The sequence below is a fragment of the Thalassophryne amazonica genome, chromosome 3, assembly GCF_902500255.1.
Source record: "Thalassophryne amazonica chromosome 3, fThaAma1.1, whole genome shotgun sequence".
Taxonomy (NCBI): Eukaryota; Metazoa; Chordata; class Actinopteri; order Batrachoidiformes; family Batrachoididae; genus Thalassophryne; species Thalassophryne amazonica.
In genome coordinates this window covers 19,606,704-19,632,050 of record NC_047105.1, presented here as the reverse complement: position 1 = coordinate 19,632,050, position 25,347 = coordinate 19,606,704, and the positions used below count along the sequence as shown (strand labels likewise).

General features: G+C 43.9%; 1 protein-coding gene across 1 annotated transcript in view; it reads left to right on the top strand.

Annotated features, from left to right (window-relative positions):
* Window positions 1-14,436, top strand: part of nicn1 (nicolin 1) — a 36,152-nt gene extending 21,716 nt beyond the window's left edge. Inside the window, exons 5-7 of the mRNA XM_034167654.1 lie at window positions 5,336-5,404; window positions 5,489-5,593; window positions 14,106-14,436. Coding sequence (XP_034023545.1) covers window positions 5,336-5,404; window positions 5,489-5,593; window positions 14,106-14,147 — 216 coding nt within the window. The 3' untranslated portion in view covers window positions 14,148-14,436. The remainder of the gene's footprint in view (window positions 1-5,335; window positions 5,405-5,488; window positions 5,594-14,105) is intronic.
* The last annotated feature ends 10,911 nt before the right edge of the window (window positions 14,437-25,347 follow it).

Below are 25,347 nucleotides of genomic sequence, written 5' to 3'. Positions count from 1 at the left end.
ATACAACCCCTGGCAAAAATTATGGAATCACCGTCCTCAGAGGATGTTCATTCAGTTGTTTAATTTTGTAGAAAAAAAGCAGATCACAGACATGACACAAAACTAAAGTCATTTTAAATGGCAACTTTCTGGCTTTAAGAAACACTATAAGAAATCAAGAAATAAAGATTGTGGCAGTCAGTAACGGTTACTTTTTTAGACCAAGCAGAGGAAAAAAATATGGAATCACTCAATTCTGAGGAAAAAATTATGGAATCACCCTGTAAATTTTCATCCCCCAAATTAACATCTGCATCAAATCAGATCTGCTCATTGACATTGACCCTATGCCATGACATTGACCCTATGTGTCTTTTTGCAAGGAATGTTTTTGCAGTTTTTGCTCTATGGCAAGATGCATTATCATCTTGAAAAATGATTTCATCATCCCCAAACATCCTTTCAATTGTCCAAAATATCAACGTAAACTTGTGCATTTATTGATGATGTAATGACAGCCATCTCCCCAGTGCCTTTACCTGACATGCAGCCCCATATCATCAATGACTGTGGAAATTTACATGTTCTCTTCAGGCAGTCATCTTTATAAATCTCATTGGAAAGGCACCAATATAAAGTTCCAGCATCATCACCTTGCCCAATGCAGATTCGAGATTCATCACTGAATATGACTTTCATCCAGTCATCCACAGTCCACAAGTGCTTTTCCTTAGTCCATTGTAACCTTGTTTTTTTCTGTTTAGGTGTTAATGATGCCTTTCGTTTAGCTTTTCTGTATGTAAATCCCATTTCCTTTAGGCGGTTTCTTACAGTTCGGTCACAGACGTTGACTCCAGTTTCCTCCCATTCGTTCCTCATTTGTTTTGTTGTACATTTTTCGATTTTTGAGACATATTGCTTTAAGTTTTCTGTCTTGACACTTTGTCGTCCTTGGTCTACCAGTATGTTTGCCTTTAACAACCTTCCCATGTTGTTTGTATTTGGTCCAGAGTTTAGACACAGCTGACTGTGAACAACCAACATCTTTTGCAACATTGCGTGATGATTTACTCTCTTTTAAGAGTTTGATAATCCTCTCCTTTGTTTCAATTGATATCTCTCGTGTTGGAGCCATGATTCATGTCAGTCCACTTGGTGCAACAGCTCTCCAAGGTGTGTTCACTCCTTTTTAGATGCAGACTAACGGGCAGATCTGATATGATGCAGGTGTTAGTTTTGGGGATGAAAATTTACAGGGTGATTCCATAATTTTTTCCTCAGAATTGAGTGATTCCATATTTTTTTCCTCTGCTTGGTCTAAAAAAGTAACAGTTACTGGCTGCCACAATCTTTTTTTCTTGATTTCTTATAGTGTTTCTTAAAGTCAGAAAGTTGCCATTTGAAATGACTTAAGTTTTGTGTCATGTCTGTGATCTGCTTTTTTTCTACAAAATTAAACAACTGAATGAACATCCTCCGAGGCCGGTGATTCCATAATTTTTGCCAGGGGTTGTAGTACGAATAAGTACAAATCAGTGCGAATCAAGGCGGAACAGCTTGTATGAGCGAACCACGAAAACATAGATCCAACTGGCAGGCATGAACGATGCCGTTATAGCGGTTTCGTGCACGCGGGAACACAGTGCGAGCAGCTGCAGCATGTGTAACCACGTCGTGCAGCTGTTGTAAAAAATAAAAATAAAAAAATACATGCCACCCACGGGATTCAAACCTGCAATTTCTAAAAGCTCTGATTATCAGCCAGAAATGTCACCACTTAGCTACCATCACTGTCCTGTAAAAAGTGTGGGAAAATGCCTGATATGAAGATGGACATGGATGTATTAAAAAAAAAAAAAAAACACACACACACACCATATAAAAACACCACATTTTATTTAATCCCTCTTATCAAGCGGGCAATACAAGTATGATCCGTCTGTTCCTCTGTAGATGGCCCATGGTCACAGATGTACAGTCATGAAATGACATGAATGAGAGCAGGGTGTTCTTATGTCCACATCTGCTGGTGGGGTGTCCAGCCGGCCTCGCGCGTGTGTCCTGCAAGACACGTGTGACTTGTGGACGGCATGCCGCAGGACAGACACCGCATCATGTGGAACAGAGCTCAAGTGGGTGACGTGACATTCAGATCGCCTGCTGCATGTTATGATCTGATGGTCCGTTTCACCTGGGGTAGCCTGTCAGTGTGTGCACCGTGTACATGCTCGATGCAGCCCATTGCAACAGTGATATATATTTTTATGTATGTCCACGTGAGGATGACAAGCAGACACACACACGTCACAGTGGACAGTTAGTTCATGTCCGTCCAAACACAGTACATTTTCCCCAGCCGTGACATCCAGAAGCAGAGATCTCAACAGCTGCTCCTGTTGGCAGATGCGCCTTCTTTCAGTTCAGTGCACACACCAACATGTCACTGTGTCTGCTTGCAAAGCCACACTCATGGGGCACTTAGACAAATTTCACATTCAGCTTGAAAGTGATTGTCTGCTGATTGTGGTCGTGTTAATAGCGTGAACGGCCACACATTTTCTAAGTGCCAAACGAGCGGTGTTAGATGTTCGTGTGTGTCAGCTGGAATTTGGCCAACACCTGCCATGGGAGGGTTCGATGGGCTCTCACAGCGCACACTCTGTCTTTCAGCCGCTGGTGTGCACAGATAGTTGTAGCAACAGGTGTACGAGGCAGCTACGATTTTACGCGTATTGCATATGATTCCTGCTTCATGCGCACTTCAACCACATTCTGTACTGTGTGAAGGGGCCCTTACATATGGTGTGAGATGCTGGAATTCTGCTGGCGCTGCAGTGAATTCTGGGCAGCAAAGGGGGCTGCAAGGGAGATTATAAGAAACATTAAACTACCGAATAAAAGGTTAAAAATTAATCTGGCCACCAGCATGGCAATAACGGCCAACTTGCTGCCAGTCAACTCTTGAATTAATATACAGCCCCAGTTCCAATGAAGTTGGGTGTCACATTATCATATGCACTGCAGGATCTGCTGGATATATGTGATAGTACCAACCATCTACAACCCCAATTCCAATGAAGTTGGGACATTGTGTGAAATGTAAATAAAAACAGAGTACATTGATTTGCTAATCCTCTTCAACCTATATTCAATTGACTACACCACAAAGACAAGATATTTAATGTTCAAACTGATAAAATTTATTGTTTTGTGCAAATATTTGGTCATTTTGAAATGGATGCCTGCAACATATTTCAAAAAAGCTGGGACAGGGGCAACAAAAGACTGGGAAAGTTGATGAATGCTCAAAGAGCACCTGTTTAGAACATCCCACAGGTGAACAGGTTAATTGGAAAAAGGTGAGTGTCATGATTGAGTATAAAAGGAGCATCCCCAAAAGGCTCAGCCGTTCACAAGCAAAGATGGGGCAAGGAGCACCACTTTGTGAACAACTGTGTGAAATAAAATAGTCCAACAGTTTAAGAACAATGTTTCTCAATGTTCAACTGTAAGGAATTTAGGGATTCCATCATCTACAGTCCATAATAAAATCAGAAGATTCAGAGAATCTGGAGAACTTTCTACACGTAAGCGGCAAGACTAAAAACCAACATTGAATGCCCGTGACCTTCGATCCCTCAGGTGGCACTGCATTAAAAACCAACATCATTATGTAAAGCATCTTACCACGTGGGCTCAGGAAAACTTCAGAAAACCATTGTCAGTTACAGTTCGTCGCTACATCTAAAACCATGCAAAGCGAAAGCCATACATCAATAACATCCAGAAACGCTGCTGCCTTCCCTGGGCCTGAGATCATTTGAAATGGACAGACGGAAAGTGGAAAAGTGTGCTGTGATCTGATGAGTCCACATTTCAAATTGTTTTTGGAAATCATGGACGTTGTGTCCTCTGGACAAAAGAGGAAAAAGACCATCCAGATTAAAGCTAGCATCTGTGATGGTATGGGGGTGTGTTAGTACCCATGGCATTGGCAACTTACACATCTGTGATGGCAGCATCGATGCTGAAAGGTACATCCAGGTTTTGGAGCAACACATGCTGCCATCCAAGCAACGTCTTTTTCAGGGACATCTCTGCTTATTTCAGCAAGACAATGCCAAGCCACATTCTGCACGTGTTACAACAGCGTGACTTCGTAGTAAAAGAGTGTGGGTACTAGACTGGCATGTCTGCAGTCCAGACCTGTCACCTATTGAAAATGTGTGGCGCATTATGAAGCTCAAAATAAGACAACGGAGACCCCGGACTGTTGGACAACTGAAGTCGTAGGTCAAGCAAGAATGGGAAAGAGTTCCACCTACAAAGCTTCAACAATTAGTGTCCTCAGTTCCCAAACGCTTATTGAGTGTTGTTAGAAGGAAAGGTGATGTAACACAGTGGTAAACATACCACTGTCCCAGCTTTTTTGAAACGTGTTGCAGGCATCCATTTCAAAATGAGCAAATATTTACACAAAAACAAAGTTTCTCAGTTTGAACATTAAATATCTTTTCTTTGTGGTGTATTCAATTGAATATAGGTTGAAGAGGATTTGCAAATTATTGTATTCTGTTTTTATTTACATTTTTCACAATGTCCAAACTTCATTGGAATTGGGGTTGTAGATGGTTGGTACTATCACATATATCCAGCAGATTCTGCAGTGCATATGATAATGTGACACCCAGTGTGTCACATGGCCCATGTGAAAAAAGGAAAAAGTCACTGTTAAATACAGCCTGCTTCAGAGTCCACCACCAACCCAAGCACAGCTCAAGACAGCTGGAATTAATGGGGAAACAACATGAATAGAAACTGTAATGGTAAAAATGAATTGAATTTGACCATTTGCTCGTTCTCGTGAAGATCAGGTGTTACATTGAGTATGTTGAAGGATGTCTGTAGAATTTCACAACTAAAAACATAAATAATTATACAAAAATAAAGCTGAAAATTGCTCCTGAGTCCCAATGTTTTCACTATGGACTGGGCTGGGTCCAGTATGGACCCTGGGAGTCCTGGACTCCTGCTGTGAACCCAACATACATCTGGAAAAAGATGAAGATGAAAAAACAATGTCTTTGTGGTTCACAAAATAATATTTCTAAACTTGTGGGATATTACATAAACATTATGTATTTGAAAATCTCACCAACAAGCCCCATGGGAGTGCCTGAGTTTTCCTGACAAGAGTTCTTGTGTACTTGTGTAGTTTAAAGTTGACAAACGATACTGTCAAATCCAGCTTTTCCACAGCCGTTTCTGGTTCTGACATAAATAAATAAAATAAAAATACAAATTCTACACTTTAGTATACTGTCAGTGTCTGAATTATGAATTCTGTTTCTCACAGGGCCCAGAGAAGGAGGTTTCTGATTGGCTGTCTGACCTGACCCTTATTGATCAACATCCTCCTTTGGAGGTACACTGTTTGTTTAATTGAAACTACAAATTAAATGCAGTCGTGCGTGAATTTCTGATTTATTTGTTTGTTTGTATAATCCAGGGACTCCCAGATCCCCAGACTGTATCATCCACGATCCAGCAGATGTGGGCTCTGACTGAGGTGATGCAGAGCAACCAAACTACAGCCTCTGTCGGACGATTTGATGTGAGTCTCACACACAAAGTGAAAGAAAACTATGACATGGTCCCATCTCAGAATGGAATTTTTTTTGACAAAAGTGTTAAAGCTGTCACATCACAAGCTAAAGACAGCAGTATATACAATCCCTGGCAAAAATTATGGAATCACCGGCCTCGGAGGATGTTCATTCAGTTGTTTAATTTTGTAGAAAAAAAGCAGATCACAGACATGACACAAAACTAAAGTCATTTCAAATATCAACTTTCTGGCTTTAAGAAACACTATAAGAAATCAGGAAAAATAATTGTGGCAGTCAGTAACGGTTACTTTTTTAGACCAAGCAGAGGGAAAAAAATATGGAATCACTCAATTCTGAGGAAAAAATTATGGAATCATGAAAAACAAAAGAACGCTGCAACACATCACTAGTAGTTTGTTGCACCACCTCTGGCTTTTGTAACAGCTTGCAGTCTCTGAGGCATGGACTTAATGAGTGCCAAACAGTACTCTTCATCAAGCTACCGCAAAAGCATGATCACCCCAGCATTTATATCTTGACCTCAGAGTATCTAAGTAAAGCTGGCCAGATGCCCGTAATGTCCTACTGTAAGTGTGCAAAGTTAAAATTTCAGACAAGTGAGGGAGGTGCAAGGCCATAAACAGCTTTAAAAACAAACATTAAAATCAGTTCTCAAACGAACAAGAAGCCAGTGGAGTGAGTACAGGATGGGAGTAATATGCTCACGTCTAAGTGTTTGTTAAAAGATGAGCAGCAGCATTCTGTACCAATTGGAGACGTGTAAGAGAAGACCGATTAATGCCATAATAAAGTGCATTACAATAATCAAGTCTGGAGCTGATGAAAGCATGAATGGCCATCTCAAGATCACGTCTACTGAGGAAGTACTTTATTTTAGCCAAAAGACGAAGCTGGAAAAAAACTTGCTTTGACAACAGAGTTTATCTGTTGATTGAACCTCATACAGCTGTCAAATATCACTCCCAAATTCTTGACAGCTGGTTTTACATAATTAGCCAGAGCACCAAAATTTGGTGTTACCACATTTGGTATGCCAGAGCGCTCAAACACCATGATCTCCTTTTACCATCTTTCAGGTAAAAGAAGTTTTGGGACTGCTTTACATCGCGAATACAGTTAAATAATGATGACAAAGCATCACTCCCATTAGTCCTCATAGGCAGATAGATTTGCAGATCATCCACATAGCAATAAAAGGACAGGTTATGCTGGGTTATAATTGAGGCCAATGGCAGAATGTACAACGAAAATAAAATAGGCCCAAGAACAGAACCCTGCAGCACACCACAAGACAGATGAGCAGTTGATGAGGAGAGGTTCCCAATCATGACAGAAAAGCTCCTGTCAGCCAAATATGATCTAAACCACTTAAGTGCATTATGCTGAATGCCAATAACATGTTCTAACCTGGAAACAAGTACTGTGTGATCCACAGTATCAAAGGCTGTTGTGAGGTCCAACAGAACCAGCACAGCAGGATTCCCTGCATCCACCTACAAAGTGATGTCTCCATTATGAACTTTTAAAAGTGCCGACCCAGTGCTGTGCCGCGATCTAAACCCGGATTGGAATTTTTCAAGGATGTGATTGTCTTCTAAAAATGACTGTAACTGTGAAAAGACAACCTTTTCTAAAACCTTAGACAGAAATGGCAGATGAGACACAGGTCTAAAATTGGATAAAACTGATGAGTCCAGATGAGATTTTTTTAAGAAGAGGTGAACCACAGCATGTTTAAAAGCAGCTGGAATAGACCCTGATCTAAGACAAGCATTGATAAAAGTTAGGAGACCCGCCCCAACAGTATTCCAAACCTCCTTCAGCACCTTAGGTGGAACAACATATAAGGACAAATTATAGGTTTTATGTGTTTCACAACTTCAGCAAGGGATGCAAAAGAAATGGGCTCAGACTGCAAGAAAAGACAATTAGGAAAGACTAATGTCTTTCCTAATTGTCTTTTCTTGCAGTCTGAGCCCATTAGTCTGAGTCTGAGACTAATGTCTTTCCTAATTGCCTGATTGTCACCAAACTTGATATGTGTATTAGACATGGTGGCCCCAAGAAGCCTAATTGATGTCGGTGTTGTGTGGGCCGCTGAAGAGGAGGTACTGCTGGCCCACCACCACCAGATAGCGCCCTGCTTGAAGTGCGGGCTTCAAGCACGAGAGGGCGTCGGAGCAACCGGGAGTGACAGCTGTCACTCATCATCAGCACCAGATGGCACTCATCCACAGTTCATCACCACCACCATAAAGGCCGGACTACAACTCCATCTCCCCGCCGAGAAATCAGCCACTAGAGAGGTAATTTCTCTGCTACACTTAACTCTGACTTAGAGTCTTCTTTGCAGCCGTTTTCCTGTGGTGTGACTTATCTGAGGGATTGGCGTTTGGTGTGATCAGCGACGGCTTCGCTTCACACTCCAACCAGATAAGTGGTTAGACAGGAGCTGCACGAGTGTGTGATTGGAGGTGGAGCTGCTCCCTCCCAAAAGAACACAGACTGTGGCATTACTGAGTGTGTGAACTCACACTCATCAATACTGTTTCTGTTCTCTGCCAGCAGTACCAGGTCTGACAGCTGGAGACGATGGCCACCTGAGGATCCAGGACTTGGCGGCTCCGGTGTTCTTCAGATCCATTGGCGGTGAAGGCCGTGTGGGATCCGGCTCGGTTCGGGACGGACGTCTCCTATCCTCAAGCCTGCCCACACGTCACGCTACATATAATTGTCTGTGGTACCAAAACTGTTTGTCTGTATTCCGTTGTGCACTTCACAACATTAAATTGTTACTGTTTGGCTTATCCATTGTCCGTTCATTTAACGCCCCCTGTTGTGGGTCCGTGTTCCTACACCTTCACAACAGGATTTCTCGGCCAGCGTCATGGATCCCGAGGGGCGTCAACCATCGCTTGAACAGCCAATGGAAGAGCGAGGTGCACAGGTGTCAGCAGGAGGCGTGTTAGGTGAGCTGCAGCAAATCTTAACCGCTTTCACTGCTCGGCTGGACTTAGTCACCGAGCAGAATGTGATGCTCAATCAGAGGATGGAGGCTCTCACCGCCAAGGTGGAAGCGCAGGCTCAGGGCGCTGCTGCAGCACCTCCTCCTGCTGACTGGAGGCCTGAAACAGACATTCCGCTGGTCGTTCAACGAACCCCCCCAACGTCCCCTGAAGCTTACATAAGCCCTCCGGAGCCGTACGGAGGCTGTGTCGAGATGTGCGCGGACTTCTTAATGCAGTGCTCGCTCGTCTTTTCACAGCGTCCCGTCATGTACGCGTCAGACGCCAGCCGGGTGGCTTACGTAATAAATCTGCTTCGAGGAGAGGCACGCGCCTGGGCTGTGGTGCTCTGGGAGCAGAATTCACGGCTCCTAACCACGTATACTGGACTTGTGAGGGAGTTCAAGCAGGTTTTTGATCACCCCCATAGAGGCGAATCTGCTTCGAACTTGCTGCTGTCAATCAGGCAGGGGTGTCGGAGCGCAGCTAAGTATGCAGTCGACTTCCGCATAGCGGCAGCGTGAGCCAGGTGGAATGCTGTTGCGCTCCGCGCCACCTTTGTAAACGGACTGTCTCTGGTCCTTAAGGAGCACCTGGTGGCGAGGACGAGCCGCGGGATTTAGACGGGCTTATCGACCTGGTTATACGGTTAGACAACCGATTAACAGAACACCGATGGGAGCAAGACGAAGGGCGTGGTCAGGCACAAGCCGTCCCTCTTCCTACCGGGTCCGAAAGGGAGCCGACTTCCCCACGCTCCACAGCCAGGGCACTCCACGTGACGACAGCTCCCCCTGCTGACGTTGCTATGGAAACGAGCAGGGCCAAAAGGTGATCAGATCAGAGACAAAGGAGGCTGGTCCGTGGGGAGTGTTTTCTCTGCAGCTCAACCGAGCACACACAGAAAAAATGCCCCAAACGGTCAATAGAGCAGCACTCGTCCTTAGAGACTGGGCTAAGGGTGGGTCACAATACCCACACGGGGAGACCCCGAAAATCTGCACGCATCCCAGTCATGATCCTGAGTGGGGATCTAACCCTTCACGCCCCAGCACTGGTGGACACGGGGTTGGAGGGGAATCTGCTGGACAGCAGATGGGCAAGGGAAGTCGGGCTCCCTCTAGTGGCTCTACCTTCACCTTTGAAGGTACGGGCACTAGATGGCACCCTTCTCCATTAATCACACATCAGACACAGCCAGTGACATTGGTGGTGTCTGGTAATCACAGGGAGGAGATTGTGTTTTATGTAACACCTTCTACCTCCCGTGTGATATTGGGTTATCCTTGGATGATAAAACACAATCCCCGGATTGATTGGCCGTCTGGGGTTGTGGCTCAGTGGAGCGAAACCTGCCACCGGGAATGTCTCGGATCCTCGGTTCCGCCTGGTGTGACAGCTAGTGAGGAGGTTAAAGTCCCCCCCAATCTGATGGCGGTGCCAAATGAGTACCACAATCTTGCTGACGTTTTCAGCAAAGATCTGGCGCTCACCCTGCCCCGGCACCGTCCGTATGATTGTGCCATTGATTTGATCCCAGGCGCTGAGTACCCGTCCAGCAAGCTGTACAACCTCTCACGTCCTGAGCGAGAATCAATGGAGACCTACATCCGGGACTCATTAGCTGCCTGGCTGATCTGGAATTCCACCTCCCCGATGGGTGCTGGTTTCTTTTTTGTGGGCAAGAAAGACGGTGGACTCCGTCCATGCATTGATTACAGGTGGCTGAACGAAATCACGGTTCGCAACCGATACCCTCTGCCCCTGTTAGATTCAGTGTTCACGCCCCTGCATGGAGCCCAAATATTCACAAAACTGGATCTTAGGAATGCGTACCACCTGGTTTGGATCCGGAAGGGAGACGAATGGAAGACGGCATTTAACACCCTGTTAGGTCACTTTGAGTACCTGCTCATGCCGTTCGGCCTCACTAACGCCCCTGCGACGTTCCAAGCTTTGGTAAACGATGTCTTGCGGGACTTCCTGCATCGGTTTGTCTTCGTATATCTGGACGATATACTCATCTTTTCCCCTGATCCTGAGACTCATGTTACGCATGTACGTCAGGTCCTGCAGCAGTTGTTGGAGAACCGGCTGTTTGTGAAGGGCGAGAAGTGCGAGTTCCACCGTAATTCTTTGTCCTTCCTGGGGTTCATAATCTCCTCCAACTCTGTCGCCCCTGATCTGGCCAAGGTAGCGGCGGTGAGAGATTGGCCCCAATCAACAAACCATAGGAAACTACAACAGTTCCTCGGTTTTGCTAATTTTTACCGGAGGTTCATCAAGGGCTGTAGTCAGGTGGTTAGTCCCCTGACAGCCCTGACCTCCACAAAAGTCCCCTTCACCTGGTCGGATCAGTGCGAAGCCGCGTTTAGGGAGTTGAAACGCCGGTTCTCGACTGCACCAGTTCTGGTGCAGCCCGATCCAAGTCGCCAGTTTATAGTCGAAGTGGATGCCTCTGACTCAGGGATAGGAGCCGTGCTGTCCCAGAGCAGGAAGTCCGACAAGGTTCTCCACCCATGTGCCTATTTTTCCCGCAGGTTGACCCCGGCTGAAAGGAATTATGACGTCAGCAATCGGGAACTTCTTGCAGTGAAGGAGGCTCTGGAGGAGTGGAGACACCTGTTGGAGGGAGCTTCGGTACCGTTCACGGTTTTCACTGACCATCGGAACCTGGAGTACATTTGGACCGCCAAGCGTCTGAACGCCAGGCAAGCCCGCTGGTCACTGTTCTTCGGGCGTTTTGACTTTCGGATCACATACCGCCCCGGGACGAAGAACCAATGATCTGACACCCTGTCCCGGGTGCACGAAGAGGAGGTCAGGACCAAGCTGTCAGACCCAACCGAAACCATCATCCCCGAGTCCACTGTCGTGGCCACCCTCACCTGGGACATGGAGAAGACCGTCTGGGAGGCCCTGACACGGTTCCAAGCTCTCCTGCCACCCAGGGGTGCGAAGAACCATGGCAGTTGTCCGGCAGCGCTTCTGGTGGGCGTCTCTGGAAGCCGACGTCCGGGAGTACGTCCAGGCCTGCACCACCTGCGCCAGGGGCAAAGCGGACCATCAAAAGACCCAGGGCCTCCTCCAGCCTTTGCCCGTGCCTCATCGCCCCTGGTCTCACATCGGCCTGGACTTCGTCACGGGCCGCCCGCCGTCCCAGGGCAAGACCACCATCTTCACGATAGTGGACCGGTTCTCCAAGGCGGCCCACTTCGTGGCCCTCCCGAAGCTCCCAACGGCCCAGGAGACTGCAGACCTCCTGGTCCACCATGTCGTGCATCTGCATGGGATTCCATCGGACATTGTCTCGGATCATGGTCCTCAGTTCTCCTCCCAGGTCTGGAGGAGCTTCTGCAGGGAACTGGGGGCCACCGTAAGTCTCTCGTCCGGGTACCATCCCCAGACGAACGGGCAGGCAGAGCGGACGAATCAGGAACTGGAGCAGGCCCTCCGCTGCGTGACCTTCGCGCACCCGACGGCCTGGAGTGACCATCTGGCCTGGATCGAGTACGCTTATAATAGCCAGGTATCATCGGCTACCGGCCTCTCCCCGTTTGAGTTGTGTTTGGGGTACCAGCCCCCATTGTTCCCGCTAGTGGAGGGAGAGGTCGGGGTGCCCTCGGTCCAGGCCCATCTGAGGAGGTGCTGTCGGGTGTGGCGTACTGCCCGCTCTGCCCTGCTCAAGGCCCAGACGAGGGCTACTGGCCCCTACGTATCAGCCCGGGCAGGCAGTTTGGCTATCCACGAAGGACATTCCACTACAGGTAGAATCCCAAAAACTAAAGGACAGGTTCATTGGACCATTTTCCATACTTAAAGTCCTCAGTCCGGCCGCAGTGAAGCTGAAGCTACCAGCTTCACTGCGGATTCATCCAGTGTTCCATGTTTCACGAATCAAACCCTACCACACATCAACTCTCTGCACCCCTGGACCGGCGCCGCCTCCTGGACGTCCGTCGAAAGGGCCGGGGGTTTCAGTATCTGGTGGACTGGGAGGGTTATGGACCCGAAGAGCACTCCTGGGTGAAGAGGAGCTTCATCCTGGACCCGGGCCTCCTGGCCGACTTCTACACCCGTCACCCGGACAAGCTTGGTCGGGCGCCAGGAGGCGCCCCCGTTGGGGGGGGGGTCCTGTTGTGTGGGCCGCTGAAGAGGAGGTAATGCTGGCCCACCACCACCAGATGGTGCCCAGCTTGAAGTGCGGGCTTGAAGCACGAGAGGGCGTTGGAGCAACCGAGAGTGACAGCTGTCACTCATCAGCACCAGCTGTCACTCATCCACAGTTCATCACCACCACCATAAAGGCCGGACTACAACTCCACCTCCCCGCCGAGAAATCAGCCACTAGAGAGGTAATTTCTCTGCTACACTTAACTCTGACTTAGAGTCTGAACTTCTTTGCAGCTCTTTTCCTGTGGTGTGCCTTATCTGAGGGATTGGCGTTTGGTGTGATCAGCGACGGCTTCGCTTCACACTCCAACCAGATAAGTGGTTAGACAGGAGCTGCATGAGTGTGTGATTGGAGGTGGAGGTGCTCCCTCCCAAAAGAACACAGACTGTGGGATTACTGAGTGTGCGAACTCACACTCATCAATACTGTTTCTGTTCTCTGCCAGCAGTACCAGGTCTGACAGCTGGAGACGGTGGCCACCTGGGGATCCAGGACTTGGCGGCTCCGGTGTTCTTCAGATCCGTTGGCAGTGAAGGCCGTGTGGGATCCGGCTCGGTTCGGGACGGACGTCTCCTATCCTCAAGCCTGCCCACACGTCATGCTACATATAATTGTCTGTGGTACCAAAACTGTTTGTCTGTATTCCGTTGTGCACTTTGCAACATTAAATTGTTACTGTTTGGCTTATCCATTGTCCGTTCATTTAACGCCCCCTGTTATGGGTCCGTGTTCCTACACCTTCACAACAGTGGGGGTCTAAAGGTCAAAATCATTGAACTGTACATGTCACCTGTCAGTGGTAAGTTTCTTAACATTTACCCAAGTCGCCGTGCATGTTTGGAGACTGTGCACTTGTTTAATATTCAGTGCACTGAATGTAACCTTTGTGAGTTAAACACCAAAACCAGATCTGGTTAAGTCAGAGGTCTCAAACCAGTTCCAGAAAGGGTCGAGAGGGTGCAGGCTTTCTGTGCAACCACCCACTCCAGCAGGTGATTTCACTGATTAACATCACTTTGAGCAGGTGAAATCAGTTAATCAGTGAAATCATCTACTGGAGTGGGTGGTTGCACAGAAAGCCTGCACCCTCTCGGCCCTTTCTGAAACCGGTTTGAGACCTCTGGGTTAAGTTAAACTCCTGAATTTAAAGTGAAGCAGCTTTCAATTTCTGCAGCCAAACCAGGTGCAGCAAAAGTAACATTGAGGCAGAAGAGCAGATGTGGACTGTATATGTCCACTTAATCCTGAAAAGGTGTGTTACAGTAAAAGCACATTGTGTGGTATTTCTGATATGTATTTTCCTGTGTTTTTCCCCAGGTGGACGGATGCTATGACATCAACTTGCTCTCTCTGACGTAGCGTGCTCACTGTACTCTGTTGTGCACCTTGTGGAGCGCAGCACAGAATATGAACAGCCAATGAGTAGTATCTCAGTGTGAGAATACAAAGTGTTATTATGTGTTACTGACACAAGTAATCCCCTCTAACAGTGATACAGGACCCAGAAAACACTCACTGTTCTTTATATTATGACTGTAGCACTGTACAACCTGTCACATATTACTACAAACCAAATACTGTATTCACACATGGATCTAATGTATTCAACACATTCTTGTTGTTTTATGGAATGAAAATGACCAGGATTCACAAAGCCAAAAATGGAAAGTCATAATTGTTTGTTTGTTGTTTCATTTTATCATCTGGCATTATGATACAGTGGGTTTGTGTTTATTACCCCGTGTCACTGTATTGAGCATTGTGCTGTTTGAAAAGCCCACTGGAACATATTATCTTTCAAAAGTTCCAGTTTTTGACAGCTTCGCTTTGACAACACTTACTGCTTCGGCTGCAAGAATCCTGTTTTGTTTTTTTCCTTTAAGAAAAAAAACCCTTTGTAAGTGATGAGTCAACAGAGTAACGATCCACAATTCCACTAGACACTCCACTAGTGGCAACAAAATAAGATTAACAACATACCTACAATACGAAATATCTGAAGTGTTCTGAAGTGCATTTGGTGTAAAAAAAACAAACTTGTGCCAAATCAATATGCAGATCTACGAGGTCTGTGAGAAAAGTATCCAACCTTTTAATTTTTTGCAAAAACCTTATGGAATGAATCAATTTGAATCACGTGTGCTTGCATCAGCCACGCTTGAACCTTCGTGCGCATGCGTGAGTTTTTTCCCGCCTGTCGGTTGCGTCATTTCCTTGTAAGCAGCCTTTGTGTCAGGACGTGTGCTGTGCGCTCTATGGATTTTTATTGCGAGGAAAATGTCTGAACGACTGGAGCAGCGCTATTGCATCAAATTTTGCCAAAAACTGGGCGACAGCCAGGTGGAAACCATTCGGAAGATTCAGACGGCTTTCGGTGATGATGCTATGGGCGTCCCACAGATTAAGGAGTGGTTCAACCGGTTTAAAGACGGACGCACAGTGGTGGAGAGCGCGCCGCGCTCTGGGCAGCCATCGACATGCCGAAATGACGAGATCATTTCCAAAGTGAAAGCTGTAGTGATGCGGGACCGTCGAGTGACCATCAGAGAAGTTGCAGAAGAGGTGGACAATAGCACTTTTTCGGCACATTCCATTGTGACCACAGATTTGGGCATGAAGAGAGTGGCTGCGAAATTCGTGCCGAAGTTGCTGACGGCGGAGCAAAAGCACCTCCGTGTTGAAGTCTCACAGGACATGCTGGACACCATACAAAGTGATCCCAGCTTTATGGACACCATAATCACCGGTGATGAGTCCTGGGTGTATGGGTACGACCCGGAAACCAAATTCCAGTCGTCACAATGGCAGCATTCCACGTCGCCACGACCAAAGAAGGCACGCCAAGTGCGCAGCAACATTAAGGTCATGCTGACTGTTTTTTTTTTTACTCCTGCGGTGTGGTACACCATGAGTACGCACCACAGGGTCAAACAATAATGAAGGAGTACTACAGGGATGTCCTTCGTCGCCTCTGTGATGCTGTACGGCACAAGAGACCGGAGTTGTGGGCCACAGGAACGTGGTGCATTCATCACGACAATGCTCCAGCACATTCCTCAAACTTAATTCGGACTTTTTTGACTAAAAACCAAACTTGTGTGGTTCAACAGGCTCCTTACTCTCCTGATATGGCCCCTTGCGACTTCTGGCTGTTCCCAAAACTCAGGAGGCCATTGAAAGGAACGCGTTTTGAGACAAGAGAGGACATTATGGCTGCAACGACGGCGGAGCTGCACTCCATTCCGAAAGAGGCTTTTTTGGAATGCTTCCAACAGTGGCGACACTGCTGGGAGAAGTGTGTGGAGTCCCAAGGAGACTACTTCGAGAGTGATTAGGTTTCCAACGCTCCAGGTAAGCCAGTTTTTTTTCCCCGGCCAAAGGTCGGATACTTTTCTAACAGACCTCGTATAGCTGATCTGCAGTGGTGACGCTGAGGAAAAAGTCAAAAGGCCTTACTGTGTATGTGCAAATGGAGCACATGGTTAACCCTGGCGTCCATATATTCATTGATATTAATGGCGGCCAATCAGTTAGTGCACTTGTTTTCAATATGGAAGGTTTGGTGCCATTAGAAATCTTAGGATGTCTAGATTACAAAAACAACTGGTAACAGTAAAAATACTGGGCCTCACTATGACATATGAGCACTTTTATTGACCTACCCTCGCCAAAAGAAAATGTCCAAATGAAATCTGGTATTTTTTTTCTGCATAACATAGTTACCAAATTGTCATCTTTTAAGCAAATGTGACATATAAAACACCAAATTAAAGCTATGTTTATATAGAATGGACTACATTTTGAATTATGTGCACAGCTTTCTTGTTCAGATCAGTTTTGTATTCCGTTGTAGGGTGAGTAATGAGAGGGTAGTAAACCAATGCTGTCATATGTCACAGTGAGCCTCAGTATTTTTATTGTTACCAGTTGTTTTTGTAATCTAGATATCCTAAGCTTTCAAATTACACCAAATTTATAGGGTTTGGGGGGGGGGTGCAGTCTGAACCATGGTCACCCATGGCCTAACTTGTGTCATATCAGTGTGTAGCTGAAGGGACTTACTACGTATATTAATTTAATAATATTGCCAGCAATAGATGTCAGTAATCAAAAAATGCAGGAATTATTACATAATGCAATTTTAAGGTTTGGAAACTGGTTTGAGTAAATTTACAGCTCGACTGTGCAGCATGCTGATACCTATGTAATTCTAGTCCATGAGCCACTCACCAATTTTGACCAAATCGGTGCTATTTAAGGGGAATAAACAACACTTTGAATCCAGTCTCAGTGTATTATGGCCTACACAAAAATGCATGATAGCCATCCCAGGGTGGTAGCTCTAGCCAGGTAGGGGTCAGTGAAGAATTACACAGAGATCAAACTTTAAAAATGCTCACATTACTTGTCTGATCATAACGATTCCAAAAAAGGTGTAGTTTGGACTATCTGTGATGGAATGGTCTGGAGTTATGGGTTAAAAACAGCAAAAATGGTGACAAAGGTCAATTTCATTTTGTATAGGGGTCAAAAGTTAAGATGCTAAAATTCAGTAAAAAAAAAAAAAAAAAAAAGATGCAAGTTATTTTTTGGGTTAATAGGGTTCTAATAAGGAATAGTTTGCACTATCTGTCATGCTTAGTTATCCTGTCACAGGGCAATATATGTCACGTCATAGAATCCAATAGATCTTAAACTTGTTTGACCTTTACCTTGGAGACCAAACCTTCAACACAGTCAAAACTATTCCATTTTTTAATCCTTTTATTTCAGCCAATAATTTACATCATTTTGTACTGAAATTTGAGCAACTTTAACTTTTGACCTCTGTACAAACTGAAACTGACCTTTGTCACCATTTTTGCTGTTTTTACCCCATAACTCCAAAACATTCCATCACAGATAGTCCAAACTATACCTTTTTGGAATCGTTATGACCAAGTAATGTGATATAGTTTTCAACATGATTGGAGCATTTCTACAGTTTGACCTCTGTGTAATTCTTCACTGCCCCCTAACTGGCTACAGCTACCACCATGGGATGGCTATCATACATTTTTGTGTAGGCCATGATACACTGAGGCTGGATTCAAAGTGTTGTTTATTCCTCTTAAGTGGTACCGAAAACCTGCTTGGCTCATGGACTATTCCTTTCTTTTATCCTTTTTTTTTTTAACATTTCTCTTGTACTGTGCATCACGATTGTCAAAAGGCGAGAAGAGTGCACAGCAGCTTGATCGGTAGCAGTGTTTAAACAATTTAAACAAGAATGGCAATGTTTGATAATTGCTATCTTTCATCAAAATGACACGACATGAGTGTCATAGCAAAGCTTACCTTCTTGGAAACAAAACTGGCCCAAGCACCACTTTTTATGACACAGTGATGCCAATTAAAAATATATTTAACTTCCCGACGATGAAGAGCGCCTTTCATTTTAGCTTCAGCTGTAATTAATAATTAAATGTCTGCTGTAATTTGACAGACTCAGAGGATTCGATTACATTTTGTGTTACCATGGCAACATGCATAGTTTCCCATGTATAAAATATGTGACAAATGTGTGCCTCCATGAGGTTAACGGCTGTGCAGAATGGGGGGGGAGACCATCTTCATTTTGTTTCACAACAGTAGCTGCAAATCTTTCTGCAATTAGAGTTCATATAATTAGCAACATCACAATCGTTAATCCAGGAACTAGCTTGTTGTGGCCGTGAAATAACAACAAGCAAACCCTGAGATTAGCAACAAGAACCTCTTGGACCACATGCAAACAAAAGGCCAACTTTACATGTTCCTGTCTGAACCAGCCCAGTCACATACCATGGTGCCAACGCTGTTATTTAAGCAAATGTATTAAAGAATAGCTGCAAATGATTATGTTAAAACATGCTAACATGACACAAAGTATGAGGTTCACTAGTCTTCAACTCTATAAGAATCCACAGTTTCAAAGCTGAATGTGCAGATGTTTGCACAGTTACTGGGAGGAGATTTGCAAACCCAAGCAAAATGGTTGATTAATTATGTCTATGCATGGCCTGTTGATGAAATAAAGCATTCCATCATCTGAAATAGGTTTATATTTTTATCATTGTGGAATCAGAATGTTTTAAAACTTACTGTCAGCTCATTTTTATTTATTTATTTTACATTTTTAGATGTTTGCTGTCAGTTGATGCCAAGTAAATTACTCCTTTATCAACAGTAAACCTTTCATTTCGGGGCTTTAAATTAGGTAGAAGTTGCTCAAATGCACCCACAGCTGCAAAAAGGTTTCTGTGACTAAAGTTGTAAAAGAGTAAACTTGTCCCTTAATGTTTTTCCTCAAACTTTAGGTTGCAATCATAAATCTCATTAATGAGGACACGTTTATCATCAATATAAAAAATAAAGATGACAAAAATATTGTATGCTTTGGCTGTTATGTTAAGAAAACACCAGTTGGTGGCAGTATTGCATTACTATAGAGAAATGGTGCGTCCACTCATGAATGTGTCAGAATTTTAACAACCTGCATGTTTGCTCACAAACGTGCAGGTTATTTGGTAGTGTGTGTACAAAAGTACACACAATACCAAATAATTCAGTGCATGAGGATCTTCACAGTCATAATTAATTCCAGAATCGTCCACACTTTGGTAGTGTATGGTTTGACCAAATTATCTTCAGTACAAAAAACATCTTTACTCCTAAGGTTGAAAATTCAAATTGTTCCTCATGAAAACACGACCATGACTCACATTTTGAGAACAAATGTTAAAAGTTGGGTCATACATGATGTGCCTCTTAATCATGCTGTTGCAGAAGAACTCTCAAAGGTCACTGATGTCAGCCGCTGCTTTTGTTCTCATTGGTGAAGAGTTATTTCTGAAAAATGTCAATGAACTGTTCAAGGTGCAAGGTTTGTTTTTCCTGTTCTTTGCAGAGAAAAAAAAACCTTCAGATGATATCTGTTAGCATCAAATACAATTTATTGTGCAGAAAACGATTTCCTTGAGATTTCAACCGCATGCTGACAGAAGTCAGTCACAGAATGTTTCAAAACCTGTCTTCAATACAGCTATTTCTGGCTACAACACTCAGAATTTCTTTCTTCACTTTAATTAAGCAAACTTCAGTGGTGTAATATGTATTTTACTGTGAAATCCATATTTGTCAGGCTTACTGGTACAGCGTGGCTGGACACAAATGCAGGATTCAGATTTTGATGAATCAGAGTTTTAGTAAGAGATCAGGCAGGGTTCGGTACACAGGTAGGTAGGCCAAGATAATTAACAGGATCTGAAGCATTAGGCAGAGACAAAGTCAAAAAACAGGTAGGCTAAACCAGGACAAAATGCTCAGAAGAAAAGCGTTCAAATGTGGCTCAAGGCTCAACAATCGGTCAACTAGGTAAGGTGAAAGGTGTGGCTTAAATAGAGAGAGTGATAGCAGGAAATGCAGGACAGGTGTGTGTGTGGAAATATCTGGAAAGGGGTGTGGCAAACAGGAGAGAAGACCAAAGGTAAACGCCCATCACCAAGCAGAAAACAGCAGACAAGAAAATTCCCTCCACCCAAACCCCAAGCAAACATAACAGCAACAGAAAACTGGCAGAAACAAAAAGAAAACCAAAAGAGACACTGTACAAACCCCAATCATGACAATATTTACTGTCTCCACATTAACATGATAGGCATTTTTGCACAAACACGGTTTAGTTGAAGATTTTCATTTTAGTCTGACAGGTTTAAAAGCTGCCTTGTGCTGTGGGCCTGTCTGGGGCCCCCTTTGGGCAGTATGGGCCACCTCCTGGGTGGCTGGAGAAGATGTGTGTGTGGCACTGGCAGCTGGGGTGGTGTGTTTTATACTTCCGTCCCAGTGCAGGAGCCTCGACCCCATGGGATGTGGGGGTGTTTCCGGTGTTGCAGCCCCAATGGTCCGGTCTGCCTCCACTGTGCATGCGTCATTTCAGAGCTCAGAAGCTCATCTGAGACAGTCTCTCTTCACCCAAAGTGATCAAATGGATTGTGATTAACCATCAGATGACAAACGAGGCGATACTTGGTGATGGTTTTGTTAATAAATACCTAAAAATACATATGTCATATAATATTCTTGATTTCAGTCTCTCTAATAGTGCAGCAGATAAGTGAATATTTACTGAGGGATCCTTCAAATGGTGATGCAAGCACCAAATTTGGCACACATACTCCATAGACATTACTCTTTTAAAAATGCCGGGTACCCATGTGAACTTTCAATAGGTGGCCAAGAAGGGGAAGTATTACACAGGGGTCAAAATTTAAAAATGCTCCAATCATATTGAAAGGTATTCCATATTATTTGTCTGATCATAAAGATTCCAAAAAGGCATAGTTTGGACTATCTGTGAATGAATGTTCTGGAGTTATGGGATAAAAACAGCAAGAACAGTGACAAAGATCAATTTCAATTTGTACAGGGGTCAAAAGTTAAAGTTGCTCCAATTTTGGTAAAAAGTGATGCAAATTATTAGTTGCGTGAATACGGTTTTAAAAAGGAATAGTTTGCATCATGTATCATGCTTAGTTATGTTACAGGGTAGCATATGTCACATGTCATAGAATCCAATGGATGGTGATATTGTTTAACCTTTACTTTGCAAACCAAGCACGCACCACAGTCCAAACTATTCCATTTATTAATCCTATTAGCTCAACCAGTAATTTGCACCACTTTTTACCAAAATTGGAGCAACTTTAACTTTTGACCCCTGTACAAACTGAAGCTGACCTTTCTCAGTGTTCTTGCTGTTTTTTCCCCATAACTCCAGACCAGACTTCAGACAACTTTATTGATCCCAAAAAAGGGCAATTATGTTTACACTCCAATTACCTCAGACAAGATACAGCAATTAATCCACAATTATTACTTGTTTACCGTAATAATGGCACACATCAAAATTAAAGACAACACATATACATTTGACATTGTTTATGTGCACTAAACTTGAAGCAGTCCGTCAGCCGAATGGAGGCAAAGTGGGTGAAGGCCGCTGCAACTATAAGTCGCGCCGCCAGGCAAGCTTGAGAGAGGACGAGGCCTGCCGCAGGGAGGGAGGCGCAGAGAGTGATAAGAGGAGCTGGAGCATGCTTTGGTCCATGTGTAAGTCTGTCAGTTTGTCATTCATTCACAGATAGTCCAAACTATACCTTTTTAGAATCTTTATGATCAGACAAATAATATGGAATACCTTTCAATATGATTGGAGCATTTTTAAATTTTGACCCCTGTGTAATACTTCAATTGACCCCTTCTTGGCCGCCTATTGAAAGTTCACGTGGGTACCCAGCATTTTTAAAAGAGTAATGTCTAAGGAGTATGTGTGCCAAATTTGGTGCTTGCATCACCATTTCAAGCATTTTTTTAGTTATCTGCTGCACTATAAACCCATGTTAATACATTGTTACATGTCTGTTGGGAGCTATGTAAGGTTAAGAGCGATGACGGTCAGCAACTTTGCACTGGATCAATATGTTCTTGATATCTGCACAGTAAGTTACTGTACTTTTGTTAACATATTTGTCTGCACCAGAATTATATCTTGTAAGAAAGCGGCTTTCATTATCTTATCATGTGAAAAGATGTAAACAGCAGGCAGCGGTTCCACTAACACAAGGCCCTGCTTTTCACGTCTTTCAAGATTGACCTAGTTAGCCCACATGGCCTTTTTATGACCTTTATGTACAGCACTTTGTTTCAGTTTTTGCTGTTCAAAAGTGCTTTATAAATAAAGTTGAGTTCTGTGATTTGTGAACCCTGGAGAGTATTCCAGGGACATTTGTTGTAATTTGTGCAAACCCTGAAGAGTTTTCCACGGAAATTTGTTGATTTGTGTGTACCTTAACAACAGGTGTAAGTTAAAAAGCTTTGTTGTGTTGGTAGGGTCACTAGGACCAAAAGACAGCTGCGGTTGTTGGCCCATGAGGTAGATGACCATGGAAGCATGGCTGCGGGACCCGTGATGTCTCAAGGCTGAGTCTGTCGAATCTGTGAGGGAATCACCCACAGGAGATAGACAAGAGTGGCCTTGGGGCAAGAATCCATCTGAAGCTGGAAGTAATTTGCCCTCAGTAAGAGACTAATCGGATTCCAGTGTAAACGTAATCTTAAAAGGCAAATAAGATACCTAGATGAGGGTACAAGAACACTGGGATAGTTACAGTAGTTTGTTTTCCATGCAGTGTGAGTGTTTTCCTGTAATCAGAGTCTTATTAAAACTCTGTCAGATACCTTGATCAACAGTGGAGGCTGGAGGATAATTTCTGGGACAACAGAGTGCTTATGAAGATTCTGGTATATACCTTGACCAACAAAAGCTGGAGTATAATTCCTGGGTTGACAGAGTGACCCGTTACAGTACTGTGGGGAAGCCAGGGTGGGCATAGGTAGTCAGCGAGTTTTTTAGGGAGCCTTAGGACAGTTATAAAGTGTGAGAATTAAAACATATGGCATCTCCGTAATTGTGTGCGCAGACGGTCAGTGTTGAAGTGCCACAATTAAAATCCAACATATAGGAATTGCTCCATTCTCATGCTGACTTAACTGTGTGTAATATTTTTTTTTTTTTTTTTGCCGACTAACTCACTTTGACAGCTATTTATAAGGAAAGATTGTAACACTGGTTGACAAATGTACTGCGCATGTATGCTGTTATGTGTGTATATGTGAGAGTGTGTGTCCAGGGTGAAAAGCAAGATTGAAAGAAAAAGGAAAAAAAAAAAAACTATTTAAGGGAAATTCTGAGATAAGCTTATTAATAAATTCATCTTATTCAGGTTGTTAAGATGATAACTCAAAAACAATAAATACCAGAATCTTCTTACTCCCCATATCAAATGATCATTTAACTTGGATAAAGTGGTTAAAATATGGTTAACTTTTAAGCACCGGATTAATGGAAAAGTCAGGTTTGTTTTTGCTTATTTAATACAAGCAGCTGTGATATTGTAAATGTATTTCTTATTCTTAAACATGTGATGATTGTGAGCTCAGAGTGCTTTTTGAGTTGTGAAATATTTTGTCAGAGTTGCTGAGGATTTTTGAGTCTAGTTTAGTATTTCAGTCTTTGTTGATTTTGTAATGTAAACAGTGAAACTTTGTGTCCAAAAGCTTTTCTCAGACTGAGCAGAGGACGGATCTTGAAGGTGTCGGGGAGAAGTGTACACGTGCACACGAACAAATGCTGAGGGAAGCTTCAAATTCCTCTCCCCCCACTAAACCCCCACCACTGCTCAAGTGAAAACTGCAGCGGAGTGTTATCGGTTTGTTTAGGGAACAATGTGGGATTAAAACACTCTGAGCAGAGAGAAACCATATCAAACCCTGTCTGTGTGAAGGAAAGTAAATTCCATGATATTTTTGTCCTTTTTTTGTATTTCGTATTGAATGAATGAACAATGAAGCGCTTATTAATTATTATGTGGTGCATGCAAATTTAGTTAGGCCTTCGATGACTGTTTATTGTGCGACTTTCCACATAATTACTGTCAGTCTGGATTGATGTTTATTTCTGCAAACTCAACACTGTTTCAGACATAAAAGAAGGAAAATAACACTGATTAACTGCGTCATTATAAAGTTAAAGCTTATTATTTTTCATCCTTAGTTAAATGTGTTTATGTGTGATGTTAAATGTTTGCCGTAACGGACCGCCGTGGTCGTATGTTGTTTTTAATGTGGATGTTTGTATGTTTACTGTGTATGTTTGAAAAAAACCTGGATAAGAATCCAGGAATTTATTGTGAAAAAATGCACTGTGCTAAGAATTAGCTTAGCAGCTTTCTAAAATGTCTACTGGTGGTTTAATTCAAGTGAATTTTCTCTGCAAACCTGTTGTTTCAGAAGTAAATGCGTGAATCAGGGATTTATGGTGTAATAAAACGTGGGGTTTTTGCCGCACAGCTCTGCAGGGCCACGCTAAATTAGCATTAGCCACTAACATGCGATGTTAAACAAAACGAATGAATTCACTCTCACGAATCGACGCCAATCAAACAAATAAAAGCTAATGGAGAAAAACCATGAGTTTGCTTGACGATATTTACGAGGGTAGGCTGAAAAGTTCTAAGGCTCACTATGATACAGTTAGTGAGCCTTAGAACTTTTCAGCCTACCCTCGTAAACTTACAACACGCTAAGGACTAAAACTTAGCAGCATCACATGGGCTGCTTGTCATGTTTTGGCCCTGGCACTTCCCAGAATCTGGTTTTGTCCCCCAGCCTTCATTTGTTTCCCTCTCTTTGTCCTCCTATCTGGCCCTGAGTGTTTATTGTCTATTTCTTCCACTTTGGTCTTGGTTTTATGATCTGTTACACTTCAGCCACGTTAAGTTCTGTTCTAGTTTAGTCTCTTGCTTTTTACTTAGTCATTCTATGTTATCACGTTAGGTTTTGAGGATATGTTACTCTTCAGCCACTTATTGAGTTCTGTTCTAGTTTAGTCTTAGTCCTTTATATTCTGGTTATTCAGTCACTCTGTTTTGAGCACATTAGTGCCTCGGTTTTTCTGTACACTCTGCCCATATGTTGAGGT